This window comes from Anas acuta, chromosome 3 (genome assembly GCF_963932015.1).
Source record: "Anas acuta chromosome 3, bAnaAcu1.1, whole genome shotgun sequence".
Classification (NCBI taxonomy): domain Eukaryota; kingdom Metazoa; phylum Chordata; class Aves; order Anseriformes; family Anatidae; genus Anas; species Anas acuta.
Genome location: NC_088981.1, coordinates 43,231,134 through 43,248,316, shown reverse-complemented (window position 1 = coordinate 43,248,316; position 17,183 = coordinate 43,231,134). Strand labels below are relative to the sequence as shown.

The window sequence follows — 17,183 nt, the reverse complement described above, 5'->3', positions numbered from 1 at the left end:
GCAGAAATCACCGGAGGCAGCTGTTCTTCCAAGAGGGTTCTGGATAAGCAGGGCTCAGGACACCCTGCCTGGTATATTTTGTCTGTATGGACCTCTGAGTCCTATTTTGCTTCTTCACTGTAGGAAAAAAATATAAACAAACCAGCTAATAAAGGTGCATCTCTCTTCAAGGTGGCTTAACAGAACTGTACTGCCCCTTGTCTGTGTTTTAACTGACTTCAGCTTATTGAATAATACAGAAAGCTTATGTCTTTGACCAGGTTCTGACTATATTCTTCCAAACTATTTACTGTTTGGCTCTTTCATAACATGTTTTGTGGCTTTGTGTTGTTAGCAAAGGTTTTCTGGTTTTGTTATGTGGACTTTGGGTGCCAGGGATGTGGTTCTGATCTATTTTAGTACCATATTTCGTGTTGTATGTTATTATCTCTTTGTTTATATGTGTATGTAGGGCAGTGATAGTGTGTGTGCATACCTGTAAGTCTTTTGGGAACCTTTTCAGTTATAAGATGATATTTTGGTTGGTAATGGTGAGCCAACCCAATGCATTTCAGACAAAACTCTCACAGCTCCCCAGGAACCATGGGTGAGACAAATTTGAGCCACCTCTTTGTGCTTTCTGTTCTGGGCTGTTATGGATGCTGTTCTGTTCCTGGTAGAACTTGCACTGAAGGAAAGCTGTGCTCTAGGGGTACAACAGCTGCTGTGGATTACCGTATCGATGGCTACATTGTTGTGAATCCCTCCTGTCCTGACAGATTGCTATGGTACAGACTGTAGAAGAGGCATTCCCCACTGAGGAGCCTGTACAGCCTATACAATACATAAAAATCCCAGTTTTCCACTTACTAGATTCAAGACTTTTACAGTTTGCTATGGTCTGTCCCAACAGGATTTCAAATTCACCCATCAAGTTTATTTTGGCCAAAAGTTTTAATTGTCTCATTGAGTTTCTCATTTTGTGTTTTTCTGGATGCTGTCATATGATTCCTGTATTTCTTCTAGAGACATCCATGTTGAGGAGAAATAACTTGGCTTTCAGTCTGCACTCAGAGGAAATTTTAAAGCATTTAAAGTATTTCTGAAGCCTGAGCACAATAAACTTCATCCTGTCAAATCTTATAATTTAAATGATCTCTAAGCGCTGTGACATATACCAGTTGATCAAGCTGGGGAAGGGCAACAGACCACTGTTCAAATCACTTTTTTTATACTCCCAGCACATGCCTTTGCATTCCACTAACAGGATTCCTTCTGGGAAACTGGTAATGTTTGAGAAATGCTATAGAGAATAGTTATTTCTTTTGTCTTTCAGTTTTCATTTTCAATGTGTCTGTCTTTAATTTAAAAAAAAAAATATGATGCTGTATTTGTTATCTCAAACTTCTTTCACTTTATTTAATAAAACTAGATACAGTATCCTTTGAATTCTACTGTGCAATAGGAAACCATCATTGTCACAGTTTGGGGGCTATTTATCATTTGCTCTCCTGTTTGCATGGTTATGTCATGTTAAAATTGCTTATATTCCCTGATTTTTTAAATCTATTTCTTTGTTCTTCTTTTAATGTTAACAGCTTATGGAAGTGGACTCCAGAGCTGTACATCTTGGTGCTGTCTTTATTCGTGGCCTTACAACATTGCTTATGGCCAATAGTGCCTGTGGCTTTCCATTCAGAATGGACGATTTGATGCCTTGGAAAGTGTTTGATGGAAAACTTTTTCAAGAAAAATACCAGCGGTCACACCGAAGTTGCTCTGTAGAAGAGCTTTTGGAAGGCAATGTGAGTAACTACATTCTCTTAGACAGTTCTGTATTTTTGTTGAAAAAAAGTTATTTGTCCATATTTATATACATAAATCTTAATGTTGTTACTTTCTTTGTATTCTTCCTTTGTATTTTTCCTCTCTTAATTTTTCCTGTTTCATCTTTCTCACCAAACAACATAAAAAGGTAGAAATATTGGTACTATGCTGGAAGCTATAAATTTGCCTTTATTTTTGTTTCCAGATCTCAGAAAACAATACAAGGGAGTATCAAAATAGTTGTCAATCTTAAAAAATGAAAATTACTGTAACAGTTTTCTAATACTGAGATATTAACGAGATTTTTTTTTCTATATGATTTTATGCAAAATCATATGAATGTATTTTAAAGAAGCATACTACATGTAGGTATGATTTAAGAGTAATAGCTTCAAAGGTACTTAAGGGAACTTAAAATATGAGGTGAAGATTTGATGAACTCCATGAGGAACTGGAGATCAGAGGAAGGTATATGTATATATCTAGGTATTTTTAATAGAATCCCACCAAGTAATTTCCTGTGCCTTTAAGTACTTAACACTCAATTCCATTTTTCAGAAGCTGGGGTTTTGGACAATTTGTATTTGTGTGCTATGTTACCTAAAACTGGTAGGATTTAAAACAGTCCTGCACTGGTAAAAGCAGACAGGTAGCAGCAGTCTTGCAGGGTATGAGCCATATGTGATGCGTTAAGGTGGCCGTGGTCAGACATGGGATCCACCTCACCAGGTGCCGTGCTGCATTAGTGTACCAGTGAAGCCTTAGATGAGAACTGGCTCATGTCCCACTAGTACAGAGTATGTGGAGGGGAGCTTGGGAAGCTCTTTATTAGCATGTGTAGATAGCTCTTAAGACCTTAAATTTGTATCTCTGTTTTCATTGTGGAACCGGGAAATCCATATCATTTAATAATTTCTGAAAGATTTACCTTTAAAGTATTTTTACCTGTCTTTACACGCTGTCTTTTAAGCCTCACTTGAGACTCAAAAAAAAATTATTACAGAGAAAAGATTTTGTTTTTCAGTAATATTAACCTCGTACATTTAATATCGGTTGTGGTATAATTAGTTTGCTTTTCCAATTTTGTATCTAATTAGATTACATCCTGAACTGGAGTGATGAGTGGAACACATGTGGGTGGGTGGAATATATTTCTTTTTCAGCAGGAGGATGATAATCCTTTCCATACGGAGTCAATTGTATGATTAGGACTGTAGCCTCTATCCAAACGTTGTGGTTCCCACTGATCAGTCGTTGATTTCACTAGTTTTTAGATTGTTCCAGTGGTTCATCCAGTTTTTCATGTAGAACTTTTGCAGAACAGTAGAGGGTCTGAAGAATAAATGGAAAACTAGAAAACTACATAAACCTATATGAAACTGTTACTTCTTTCCATTTGAGAAGAATTCAGATTATTTAGTTTTAAAATACATAAATCTGAATAAAATTGATATTGGATGAGACATATTCTTAGCTAAAGTGTGCTAGCTAACATATCTAACATTTGAAAATCCTATTGTTGAAGTTATATTTTAGCATGTTTTTGAAGGGAGATAAAGAAATATGCTTAGATCCCTAGAACAGAGCTGGAGGTTGACTTAATCAACTAGAATATCTAAGTTAGGTTTTTAAAAGGCGTGATGCTCTAGTTTAAACAAACCCTAGATAAACTGTTCCATGGTGGAGAAAAAATAGTCCAGCCCCATTAAATTTTAGAGTAGTTTAAATAACTTTTATTTTTTAGGTACAGTTTTATGGTACATATATGGCAGAGAGTGTTCCCAGACTAATAAAATAGCTTTGCAGCTTATCAGTTTGAGAGGCAAGAATCTGGTTTGGGGAGAATTGCCAAGAGATGCCAGTTTAGTTAGGGACACTGGCAAGGCAACAAGTGCATATGATTGGTTGTTCTTATTATTATAAATTAAACTTAATAAATAAAATTGGTCCTTAGTTCCTGGCAGAGCTAAACGTACTGCTGGAAGCCAAGATCTTTCAGCACTTGTTTGTTAGTAATCTATCCTTGAGCACCATAAATCTAACCTGATGATAGCTACAGCATTGTATGCAGAGGAGGAAAAAAAAAAAAAAAAAAGGAAAAAAAAAAAACTTATTCAATGCGGGTGTTTTGTTATTGGAAAGATAAGTAAGAGGAAAAACTTACTTCTTTTGGTGTTCCCTGCTTGTTTACTAACTCCTAGGGTTTCTCTATGTACATTAGATCTGGACAGTTAGATTACTTCAGGGAGTTCAGGAGATCTCAGAGTTGGTGTTGTTCTGATTATGTTGGTTTAAATATAATTAATAACTTTTAACCAAGACTGTATTTCTACTGTAGTTTTCAGAAATACTTACATGTGTACAAACAATGTTGAACATTGTAGCATTTGCTTAATACAGATTCTTGTACCAAAAAAAAAAAAATTAAATGCAGTTAATATATTTGTGACATTTTTTGTGTAATTCATCTCTATCTAGCCTTAGAAATTGTTAAAAATAAAAAAAATAGAAAGCTTCTGATAATAATGAATAGCCATCCTGTTTTTTTAAATATACCAAGTTCTTATTATGCTAGTTCTCTGTTTTTCATAACAGTAATCATATTAGTTTGTTTATTCACACAGAAAATTGGATATAATAGCCTCATAAAGCATTGAGACAATGATATTATCACTTCATTAGTCTTTTTATTGTGCTTCTCACTAATGGAGTATGTTTGTGATCACTTTTTTTTTTTAATTAAAAACAAATTACCTAACAGGGTCGTCTTAAGTGATATATTTTGTCCTTTTTTGATCATGTCTTTCATCCAACCTTCATAAACACATTCTGGATTTATTCTCCCAAGAATACAGTGAAAGGATTTTCCCATTAGTGGGAGTTCTTTGCAGACTGTACTCAGTCTGTGGGGGGGAAAAAATATCTCTGGGCTGTGTTTGAGGCTCCATCTCTAAAGAGCACAAAAAATGTGCTAGGAAAATTCACAAGGGGGTTCAGGAATTCAGACTCTTACCTCTGCTTAAGAAACCTCTTTAGTTGCTCCAGTCTTGACACCTATTGGCTTTTTACCTTATCCTGTAATCCCTCTTCCATTCTTGCTGCTCCCCAGCCACCCTGTTTGTTGCAAAAAGGGATTATCATCCTCATAAAAATCAGCTCAGTTTTATGAAAATAAATTATGATATTGAATAATCTGCCTTTTTGTAATTCTTTTCAATCTGCACAACTTTTCTTTGCTTATTTATTTGTATTGGGCACACGAAAAGATTCTAAGATTTAACGCTTCTAAGACACTTCTTTAATGCTCCCTGAAACCAGTAAAAGTTAAAGATCTCTTGCATCTCTTAGTATTGGGTCTTCAAATAGTTTCAGCATGTCCTTTGGACAGCATAACTTTTCATCTCACAAGGTAAATACTTATTTAATTCCTTCATATCTCTTTAGACTAGATTATATTTTATGAGGAAACAACTGTCTGGAGTTAGGGCTGATGTGTTACTGTTGCATTAGGTTTTGTTTGTAATGTATGAAATGCTTTGATTTCTTTACTGGTAAGTTTTTTCCATCAGTTCATCAGTCTTTATGTGGAGCTTTTAATTATCTCTGCCTGAGGTATTGTGTTGATAGACCTAACCAAGTCTAGTTAGGTATATTTGCAGATGCAAGGTAATAAAATAGGGAAGAAAGTAATCTGCGGATGTGAGCAGAGGAGAAAACAAACTTCATCAAGAGAAGAAAAAGCATTCTTTCTGTAGCCCTACCCACCTCTCCAAGAGTCCACTTTTTTAATATGAAATGTTTTAATTTTCTTTCCTGAAAAATGTGAATTAGAAGACCTGGTACCTTTGTGCATGAATGAGTGTGGACTTAGAAAATTATTCTGGTTGTTAGATCTGTGATTGATTTGTGCTGTACCTGATGAGAGAAAAGCAGAATAGTCATTAATGTTAACCCTGTTGTCTGCAGGAGTCTTTGTATACACCCTTCCAGAACCTGAAGTCACTCATTTGCAAGGCTTGCATGGCGAAGAAAAGGACAATACAGAGCAGACCAAGAGGGAGGGGATTTGTCGCAGGTTGGCATCGTTAATTTTCTCAATATACTATTGATAAGCTCAATCATTCTTTAACTGCAGCAGTGTTTACTTAGGAAGCATGTCCAACTAAATAAATCATAAGGTCTTTCTCCAAGAAACTGAAGAAGGGATTTTAGAAAATATCTCCTGCTTTTCGGAATTCGTATGAATTTGATTACCCAAGTTTGGATAAAGTATTTTCATCTAGCTACATAGCTAGTGAGATATATGCAGTAAATAAAATATTATTCAGTAACAGAAACCACTGCTATTTACTCAGTGACTAAAGTTATTTTTATAGGAATAATTGAATGACTCAGTCTTTTCTTCCTTTCCCCCAGGGGAGCTATTTTAGCTATGATAGTCTTAGGTCTGAGTGAGGCATTGAAGATTGACTGATACAGTTCAAAACAAAGGCAAGCTCTTGGGCAACATGGAGAAGGGTTTTTGCCTAAGACCTTGCTTATTTATTTCCAGCCATATGGCTTGGTTTACTAAGGACATTAGTTTTCCCAACTGATCTGCCTGACTCTCAGTGAAAAACATCTAAAGTGTTTTCAGCATCATTCACAGATCAGCTTGATTGTTGAGGCTTTTGAGGCTTCGATTACACTGAATTAATCATGCTGTAATTATTAGATTTTAAAATGCCATTGTTACTATTTAAAATGTTGTTACTAAATAGAATGTGTATATTATTGAAATGCAGAGAAGACTGTGAGCATAATCTGCTAGTCTTTTCTATTAAGCAAAAGTATGTCCTCAGCTTTTGATAATATTTGTACAGAACACTAAGAACCTCTAGTACCCCTTTGTATGTCAACTTCACTTTATAAACTTGAGTGCTTTTTTTTTTTTTAGAGAAGGTTTTTTTTTGATAGTTTTTTAATTGTATAAGTGATAGATAAATTAGATAAACTGTGGACCTTCTTATTTGTATATGTTGTTGCTTTACAGTTTCAGCGTCTGCTGGTGGAGGTGTGGTTCTGCTTTCAATAGTAATCAATCTATGCATGACAGAATCACCTAACACTACAAATTTGATCTGGTTCAGCCATGAGCAGATGATTGCATTATGGTTGAATTAGCTGAACATCATGTGATGGAGTGTTTATGCTGGAATTATGTTTATTGCCTGCTAAATACCTGATCAAGTATGATGTCAGTGAGAATAAAAATTACCCCTTCAAAATTAATTGAGCAAATTGCAACAGACAGAATGATTGTCTTCTAGTTCAGTACTCTGCATCTTGCAACAACACTTCTGTCCATTTCTGATGTGATACTACACCATACTGGTGCTGGACATTCATATCTGTTGGTGATTTATGATACCAAATCTTGTTAGTCTCTGCTAATGCTTGAGAGCAGTACTTAACCATTTTAATTATGATTTGTGATTCCAATTTGGACAGATTTCTGTTTCATTTTAATGACTGCAGTCTCAAAATCTGTGTCATAAAATTTTGATCTGGTTTCTAAATACACTTGTTAACAGCTTGTAATCATAATGTGCATAGATGGAAATGAGGACAAGAACCATACTTATTAGGCTGACTGCAGTTTGGAAAAATAATAATTGAGCATAAGTATTTTGGCATAAATCTAAGAAATGTTGTTTCCCAAAAAAGAATATGCTCTCCTTTATTCTTCATTTAATCTGACATACAAAGTTGGCTAGTAAATACTGTTTTTCAGGAGCACAGCAAAGAGAATTTAATCCCAGGTTCCAACAAGCACACAGAAGTTCTTTTGTTCCTCCATATCATAATCAGATGAGGGGGTTCCTCTGGAGAAGTCCTCAACCACAAGGTAAAAACTTTTTGTGTGTTTGGAATTGCCTCTATCAGCAATGTAACAGCTGTTTCTTTATGCAGTTTGTGTTTGTATGCATGTAGTTACCCTGTGCTGGCAGCATTCAGTTACAAACCTTTTATCAGTTAGAGTTGTGTAGTACCATCAGCAGAAACTAACTGTATAAGGTGGAGAGTAGCATTATTATCTGAAGTCCTTATTTACTAGCAACGTTCTGAAGAAATCTTTGCGGTATTTCAACTTTCCATGCTTGGTCTCAGCTGAATGATGTTTAAAGCTGTAACAGGTCTAAAACAAGTCAGCACAGCTGCACTGAAATGTCTGTTTAAAGTCTTTGGTTGCAAATCTTAGTTCGTACTTCAATAAAACACTTAAGCATGGGAATAAATTTAAACACATTTTAAGTGATTTTCTATATCAGGGTCTCAGCTTCAAGGTTATTGCTTAGATAATAGAAATGAAGTCCTGTTTTGTCTTGACAAAAATTAATCTTGAGTCATTCACCGTTCTCACTTCTTGAACAGATGTTTCAATGAAGCATCACTGTGAATAACATCACTGAGCTGATATTAATGCAGTTTTACTTCCTCATTATTACAAATTAAAGCATATGCACATAGATTAGAGAAAATAACCCAAAGAAAGAGAAGTGTCTAAGAAAGACACGTTGTTTTGTGAAGTCTTCAGAGCCTAAATTTCTTCTGTGTTGCTAAATGAAGTTTTCAAAGGAGATTGATGCAATTAGTGTGGAGTGTTAATAAATAAATAAATACAGTAAAGTCTTGAATGTGTTTCAGCTGCTTTTGTTGTATGCTTGAGAGTGAGATACTGTCGTTTGATTCACAGATAAAATTGTTTGACGATGTAGGTTGTCAATACTAAAATACAGTGTTCGTGTTCACTGTAAGCAAAAACCAGAACTTATCACTGTTATTGTGACCATCTCAAAAATCCAGGAATCACTTTTGTAGGCACTCTGATCACCTCCAGAGATCTGACCACTAGATGAATTCCATGAAATATGTTCCACAGTAACTGCACTGAACTGTGTTATAAACATGGTTCAATTCCATTATTAAAATATTGCGTATTCCTCTACACAGGCAAAATTAAGCCTTATTTACTACCCTCAGGACACTCTTAAAACGTGATGCCATAAATGCAGTTAAATATCTCTGCTGTAAATAAAATAGATCTATTAGAAAAATATATCTGTCATTACAAAAGAATCCTGCAGTGTCTTTAGAACTCCTTTTAAACTGACTTGCCAAGATTTTTGACATTTTGAGAGAATTCCCTTTTTCATAAGATTGCTAGTATTAAAATAGGTATTTGGTTTGCTTCATTATGTAGCTGTTGTCTCCAGTATGCGTGCCTCTTACCACAGAGAGGAGGAAAAAAAAAAGGGGGGGGGGGGACCAAAAAAGTAGACAGTGTATTCCATGATAGCTTGTGATAAACCTTCCTAGTATTATTACTGATGTCTATCAATTCTATCCACTATCTTCCCATGCTATACTGCTATAGTTGCTGCTGTTGCATATAATATAAAAATCACTGGATAAAATGTCTTAAAAATTAATGGAACAGTAACCATGGGAACCATACCTTCTGTCAGAAAAGTACCCAGTGATTAGGCATTCCTTGCTTACTCTTACCAGTTATTGTTTAAGAACTTTGTGGCAATGGCTCAACTTCAACAGTGGAGGAAAGTATTCCTCCAGCCAGAAAGTATAAACCGAAGAAGCAGCAGTATTTCTTTGAAATGATGATTTCAATACCCTCAAGCAGAAAAAGAATCACATTTAGCTATCTCTCATTTTGTCGTGAATGCTAACCTCTAATCTGTTGTAATTAGCATTTAATTCTCTACCTGTGTTTTAAGAGAAAGGAATTCAGCTTGTATTTTTTGTTTGTTTTGCCCTTTTTTTTTTTTAAACAATCATTCTCTTAATAAATTTATTGGCCATGTGTCACAAATTGAGAGATTGCATCTAAGTAACAGAGCAGGACACCAAAGCCTTTCAGAGAGGTAGAAGTTTTATCCACAGTGTTTCTTGTCTGTTAATTTAGAAGACTTCCCAATGAGCGTGCTGAGTTTTGTATATCCTGTTGAGTGCCTGAATATTATGATGCTTGTTAAACAGGTTCTAGGTATCTAATTTAAAGCTAAGGTTAGGCTTCTGTTATTAAGCAGTAAAATATCTAAAATTTTGGCTTTGCAGATCTTGCTAGTCTCTGTGCTTTGCATTTATAAGTATTCCCTGAGGTACCAGAGATGTTTGTAACAAAGAATGACCGTCTAAATTCTAGGTTCATGGCTAAAACAGCCCACCACGTGCTAGCTGTTGCTAGATAAAACTTTATTAATTGGTAGTTAAGACCACTCATACTGTTTTGAATCCCACTGTCACCTCATTCTGTAAATAGCTGAAAATAAACTGAGCACTAAGAACTATGGGAATCACTATTGCCGTGTATCTCTGTCGCTCTCTTCAGCAGTCCAACTGATAAACGTTTATTTCTCTTATAATACAAATTACTACCTAGGTCTAAATCAATATACAGAAGATAGACAAAATAAAGTTTAAGCTTATCTGTGTATTGTCATATACTTCTATAACTTTATTTAAACATACCAGTAATCTGAGCAATGATTGTCATACTTGTATTTGAAAACCTGTCCAGAAAAGCACAAAAGTGAGCTGAAGATAGGAGAAAGACAGAGTAAAGACCGTGTATATAGGACCACTTGAAATAGCTATATGAATGGTTAAAATTGACAATACTCTAATACATTAGAAATAGTGAAGGGACTTGGCAAGGCTATAGCTTTTCTGATCTGCCTGTGGTAAGGTAAACACCAGAACTCTGTCTGATGGAACCAAGTAAAAAGAAGAGCAATTCCATCATGAGCTTTAGCCTTCAACTTCTCAAAATACTGTCCATGATTACATACCAACTGGAGAGGAACATGCCTTTTTTTCAAAACATTAATACATCTTTGTTCTTGCAGATTGTCCAAATAAGTTCTTGTTTTCCTGTTCTAATGTTAATTAACAGTATTTAATTCTTCTCCTGCTTCCTCCAGGTAGAGAACATAGAATGGGATATTCAGACCGGAGGAGAAGATTCCACCTTCCTCCTCGGTAAAGAATAAATGTGACGACCTAGCAAACTGAGATGGTGGGATAGTTATTGTTGGGGTCATTATGTCTATGAAAATTTCTTTTTACAAACTTTAGAGAGTAACTGAACCATATGACTGCAAAGGAAATGACTCAAAGCTGAGGCTATTTAGGGTGTTAATTAATTCCTTGTCATGTTGAGTCTAAGCTTACAATGAGACCAAAATCACTAAAATTTAAGGTACCAACTGAAGCAGAGTAGCATTTAAGTGTACCTACGTTATTTTGTGCTATTGACACTGGATGTTCTGAAGTATATTTACCACATCATTAGATATTCCTGACTATAAGTTTTAAGACTTAAACTACAAGTTTTGCACACTTCTGTTATACTTTTCTATGTTATAAGACTTTGCACACCATGAATCACGTGGAACGTCTATGCTGAATTGTGGTTTGTGTCTTGTGTAGATTGTATCTTAATTTTAAGGGTTGAACCATTGTTACTGAAACCTGTTGAAAAGTTTGAAACATGACATCACTGATTGTAAATATCACCTGCCAATGAAACAAAATGACCTTCCTGTAAAATGCAGTGCTTTTCTGCTAGAGCCAAAAGTTGCTGTTGCTTTTGGCTCTTTTAGTTAAGCAGTTCTGTCTCAGTTGAATGTGCAGGATGAACCACATCATTGCTGAGGAGAGAAAGAATCTGAGTCTTGTCTTGCTTTACTTCTGCAAAAAATAATACTTAGGAGAACTAGTCTTCTTTTCACTTTCCCGAAATTCTAATTCAAAGACTTATCTTTATAATTCTTTGTTAAAAAATAGGTATGCTTCACTTTGATTCAATTTCAGTAATAAACTTAATTATAAAATTAATTAATTTGAAATAAAGTTAATATAATACTAAAGGAACATAGAACAGAGCACATGCAGTTTTTAACAGCATTGTCAGATCATATATTGATAAGTTGGTACAACAAAAACCCCTCTTCACGCATTACAGCATGAAAAACACACTACTTATGTTTTTTAAGAAACTGTTCTGTTTTTTTTAAGAGTTCACAATATCCTTCTCATGTCTTTCATTTGCATACCCATTCAGTTAAAACAATCAGAGGTACTTTGCTTAATCGCTGTCATTAAGCAAAAAAAAAAAAATATAGGCAGTTATGTACAAATCCCATTTTAAATCATGAAGTGTAAAAATTGTATCAGGAAAAAAAAATGTCAACACTTAGGTCACATAGAAAGTGGGTGACACTTAAAGCTGTAGTTAGCTCGTTACTGATCTGCATCTCAACAGCCTAATTGAAAATTGTATCCATCTATGTAATCTTCAACAATTTCATTCTTTTCTTGGGTTTGTAGTGATTTTTTAATTGGCCTGGCTCAAGTGGATGTTTATGGAACTGATGGGATTTCCTCTGTTTATGTGCTTTGGAATCACCCTATCTTCAGTTTTGTACTTCAGCATTTTCGATAGATTTAGTTATGTAAAAAAACTCTCTTCTCTTTTGTATAGGAAGTATATGATGAAAGGAAAATGAAAGCCTGATGTCCTGTTCCCACTCACAAAAAAGACTGAGCAGCAGGGAAAAAAAAAAGCATCAAAATGTTAAGAGCATGTTTTTAAATCTGATACAGTTTGCAGCTTTTCATAACAGTCAGCTTTTAGAAGTTTTCCACTTCCCTATTTTTCAATCTCTGTAAGAATCAGCAAACTTTTTAGTGTACCCAGTGCATATGACGTTTTGACCTGATCCTTGTATAAGTTGAGTCAAAAATTACAGATTTTCTAACTGCCTTGTTCTTTGACATAGCATTCAGAAAATAAGTATATTTCACAATTTAATACCGCTACAACCCAAACCATTTGAAATTGCATTAAAATACCTTATGTGGAATTGTGACAGATTTTTGTTTTTGACATGTAAGCTTTTCTCAGCATAGTAAGAACACTTCCTCAAGTTTCTTTACATTCCAGACCTGGAAATTATTTTACTTGAAGGACTTTCACCAATGTCAATGGTGTTGAACGAGAACAAAACTTTGTAGATACTCAGAACCATGATGTTAATATTTATCATGTCTCAGCTAACTTTTCTTTTTTGTTTTGAATAACATTGAGTATCTTGTTAATAGTTCTCAAGATCATCATTCTAGATTTTACTGATATAAAAACTATATTTCAGTGTCATACTTCTGTTTAACTGCCATGTTTATTATTTTTATAAACATTTGAAAATTAGATCTATATCTGAAAACTATCTCATGACCCTTACTGACAGAGAGTAGCAGATGCAATAATGCTTGCATTAAGATTTGCATAACGGAAGGTTCAGAGCACAAATGCTGACCAGGATAGTTAGTACATAAATCACTGAACCTGGAATGCATCATTATGATACTTTAGTCACCTACATAATAAAGACCACAAAATCTTACCCTGCATCAGACCCTAACTTCTTTTTAAAGTAGATTACACCAGAAATGTGTATCTTATCAAAATAGCAATACTTTACATACTGCAGAATGTGTAGTATTTTTAGCTTTTCTAGATTTCTATCTACTATTTCTTTTTTGGGTGGTTTGAGTGAAGTTTACAAAAGTTATCTGATTTTATTTCCTCAAGCCAAATGATTGGTAGACTAGAACAAATGCCTTTTAAGCAAAGTGTTCATAAAATGGACTAAATCATCTGTTTTCCTGACTTGTTAGTCTGTGGGTTTGGTAGACAGCCAGTCTTCAGATACTGGATTTCTATAGTAGATATCTATTTCTATCTACTAGATCCAGATACTAGATTTCTAGATGAATCTAATTTCTAGATTACTGTTGTGTTACTGTAAAAGAAATATTCTGTGCCTTCTATCTGGATTGAAATTGTCTAACGCCTGTTTTTGTCTCTAAATTCCATTGAACTATCTAAGGAAATTCACAACTAAGAGAAGAAATGCAAACAGAAAAACAGAGGAAATTAATTTTTCTGAAAGAGGAACAAGGGGCTCCAAACTTTATAAAATTGTGGTAGATGCCTGTCTGCATCTTCAGTCACATAAATAAAGATCCACAATAAATGTGGTCCACAGTCTTGCTCAGATAGTAAAACATATGCTCAGAAATGTCTAACAATTGGGACAGGTTTTTCAGAGACGCCTATAAATCTGAAGATATACTTTTGGAAACACTCTGAAAACAAGACTGAAAATGTTACCAAGACTGAAAAATGTAATGAAAAGTATTTCTTGCCTTTCAGGCACGTTTCATTAATTTGTGTCTTTCATGAGCAGTTTGAGTACTGTAGCTTTTCACTGTGTGTTTTGTTTTGTTTTGTTAATATATTTTTTTCAGTGCTGTTGTTGGTATCTTCTTTGGCTCCTCACAACTGTTTGTCTTTTAGGTCACCCAGATGACCCTACTTATTACTGGAAGTGAATGAAAATGGATAAGAGAACAAGATACATTGTTATGAAAGGCTGTATGCTGAAGATCCCAAAAACTTTAAGTAGTGGTGGTGGGAAGGCTCTAATCAGAATTTTATCATGCATCATTTTCAGTTAGGTTTTACTTTGTATACATTGTTTTTCTAGACTATTGCTTACTGAAGTAAATTATGGAATGTAACAAAACAATTCTTATGTATTTTAGGCTTCATACAGTATTGTTTGGAGCACTTCATAAAATTGTTATTGACAGAGTTATACAATGATTAAAAAATTTGTAATTAAAAAATCATGCCTAAAAAGCAGAAGCCAATCCTGGGTGTTAAAAGGCTGCACAAATTTAATTAATTCACCTAGTTCTATTGGCAAAACTGTTCTGCCTCTTCTGTGAAACCTTTATGCTATATGAGGATGAAATTGCCCGGTCTTGGGGGGGGGGGGGGGAAGTCATACTGGCTTACTTTCATAGGTCCTCAGTCTCAGAAAAAGAGAAAAGGGCAAAAGCACTGCTGAAACACTCTAGATTAGTTTTAAAATCAGTTTATATGTATAAAACTGCTGCAGCTGTCCGGCTCTTTTGGGGCCTTTCAGAGCTGAGTCAAATACATAGTCCTCTTTTAGAATACCTAGAATTCTCCTCTGTATGCAATGAGTAATTTTTGAAACATTTAAGGTTTATGTCAGTCCTTAAACCTATCTTTAGATAGCCCCAAAAGAAAAGTGGAAGTGTGAGCCTCTGGCCAGTGTAATTTTGGCAGAAATTCTAAATTAAGAGAAAGCTGACAGACAAGTTGAATGCACTCATGTTTTTATAAGTGACAGCTACTTGAAGCACATGTGTAATATTTTCTCTGTTGACAACTTTTCTTTGTTGACAACAATCTTTTTTACAGATGTTTGTGGAGCAATGATTTCACTCTATACTAGATAGTCCTGAGAGATACAAGTAAATGGACAGACAGAGTACAGGTAGGGCAATCAGGTATCTCCTGTTAATTTTCACTAGTCTTACACATCACACAGACTTTCTTAATACTTCTGAGATGTGTGATTTTTAGAAGAGTACATAATTATGCTCAAATGTCTTCAGAAGTGTTTAGCATGTGGAAAACATGCTATTTTTATATTCCAAAGAGAAAACTTAGCTCTCATTTTGAAATCTATTTTCATAAGCAGTACTATAGCTATTCACAACTTAGATTTATCCTTATGGTATAATGACAACTAATATAAACTCTGCTGGTTTTAGTCCATTATTGCTCAGTTGATGTGTTTCTTAGGCCTTGTGCAGGTAATTCCTTTGAGCCAACTGTCAGTGGTATTTAGTTCCAATTTAGTATACGTGTTGTGTTAAAGTGAATAGTATTGTCAGATGTATATAACTTGATACTATTATTTCCTTGTATTATTTCCTTTCTCTGTTTGTAACGCAGTAAATGTATTCTTTCATACCCTGCATGTAGCAACAGTCTATCTAAACAAATAAATTGGCAGCAACACAGAATTTCTAACTCAATGAAAAATGTGAGCAGATGCTATTTTTACACGATGCAGTGTCTGATATACATTGTAGGGATCTGGTTGTGATAGGGATATTCCCACTTCCTTTTCCTCTTGATTTGTAACTGACTGTAATTGTACCGCCTTTTTTTCCCATTCTTTTCCTTTTTTTTTTTCTTTCCACAAAACCTTTTGAATGATGTGGTCTGAATTTTATAGAAGTTGTTTACTTTCAGGAATCTCGTTTTGTATAATGGTGTATTTGAAAAGAATGTGACCATGTGCCAGAATTTGCTAGTAATTCCTCCTTTAGGTTCTGATATGGGGAAAGATTTCTGTTGGCCTCAATAAACAAAATTAAATACAGCTAGAGTGGGAGTTTTGCTGTGCTTGTTGTGGTATATTGAGAATTGCTGGTAATAATTATCCTGGCCACTGAAGAACTGTTAGTTTCTCTGTGAGGTTGTTGGTTGTTTTTTTTTTTTTTCCTCTTAAGGTTAGACCATAAGTAGAAGCTGCTATTATTATTATTTTTTTCCAAGCCAAAAGATTTTTTCCCATCAGGAATCAAAGTAGAAGCAGGAAGCTGAAACACAGAGGTGCTATTTTCCTCACTGAACTTTAGATTGGTTAGAGTACTGTAAAGCTCAAGGACTATAGAAGGCCGTCGTATACAAGGAAATATCCCTAAAGCTTCCAACCTAATAATGTCTCCTTAATACATGGACTGCGGGGATACTTTGAATTATTTTTTTTTTTTAAAAAAAAAAAAAGGAAAAACTGTTATGGATTTGAAGTGAACAAATCTATTTTTGTGAAGGAAAGAAAATGCAAGGAAAGCATTTCTTATTTCTTGTTTGGCTATATTGCTTACTATCTTCTTCAGTCCATGTGAAGTGTAGCTGACTCTCATCAAATATTCACTTGAATTGTGTGTTTATTAGCTGCTCTTATGAAAGAAGATTCAGGGAATACTGATTAACATGGGTAATTTGATTAACACCAGTCAGCTGTGACTCAACAGTAGTGACCAACAGGCAGACATTTTACTTCCTGGTTTCCCCAAGATGTCAACGTGCCTCATCACCGTGGTCTTGTACAGTGATTATGGACAAGAACATGTGATTACATGTGTGAACGTGGTTACCATCATCAGACTTGCCCTGCTCTTGTTCAGGTACTGTGGGACTGCACCCTCACCAGTGATGCCACTGCCCTGCCAGCACTGGCACTGGCAGCTGCTGCTTTGGCTTCCCTTGTGGAGCAGCCTGCACGTGCTGCTCCATGACAGTGGGATTCATGGGATTCAAGACCCAGACAGAACGAGTGGTCAGAAAGTTTGGCTGTAGGTACTGTAGTAACTGGACAGTGGAGAGAAAAAAAAAAAAAAAAAAAGATAAGTATGGCCAAAAA

At 35.0% G+C, this 17,183-nt stretch overlaps 1 protein-coding gene across 6 annotated transcripts in view; it reads left to right on the top strand.

Moving 5' to 3' along the window:
* FAM120B (family with sequence similarity 120 member B) overlaps window positions 1-16,136 on the top strand; it is a 60,593-nt gene extending 44,457 nt beyond the window's left edge. For 5 of the 6 annotated variants that reach the window (XM_068676849.1, XM_068676848.1, XM_068676847.1 and 2 more), the window contains 5 exons: window positions 1,578-1,784; window positions 5,773-5,881; window positions 7,580-7,693; window positions 10,788-10,845; window positions 14,228-16,136. In XM_068676849.1, coding sequence (XP_068532950.1) covers window positions 1,578-1,784; window positions 5,773-5,881; window positions 7,580-7,693; window positions 10,788-10,845; window positions 14,228-14,240 — 501 coding nt within the window. In that variant the 3' untranslated portion in view covers window positions 14,241-16,136. The remainder of the gene's footprint in view (window positions 1-1,577; window positions 1,785-5,772; window positions 5,882-7,579; window positions 7,694-10,787; window positions 10,846-14,227) is intronic. The other variant, XM_068676844.1, reaches the window with a different exon arrangement.
* The last annotated feature ends 1,047 nt before the right edge of the window (window positions 16,137-17,183 follow it).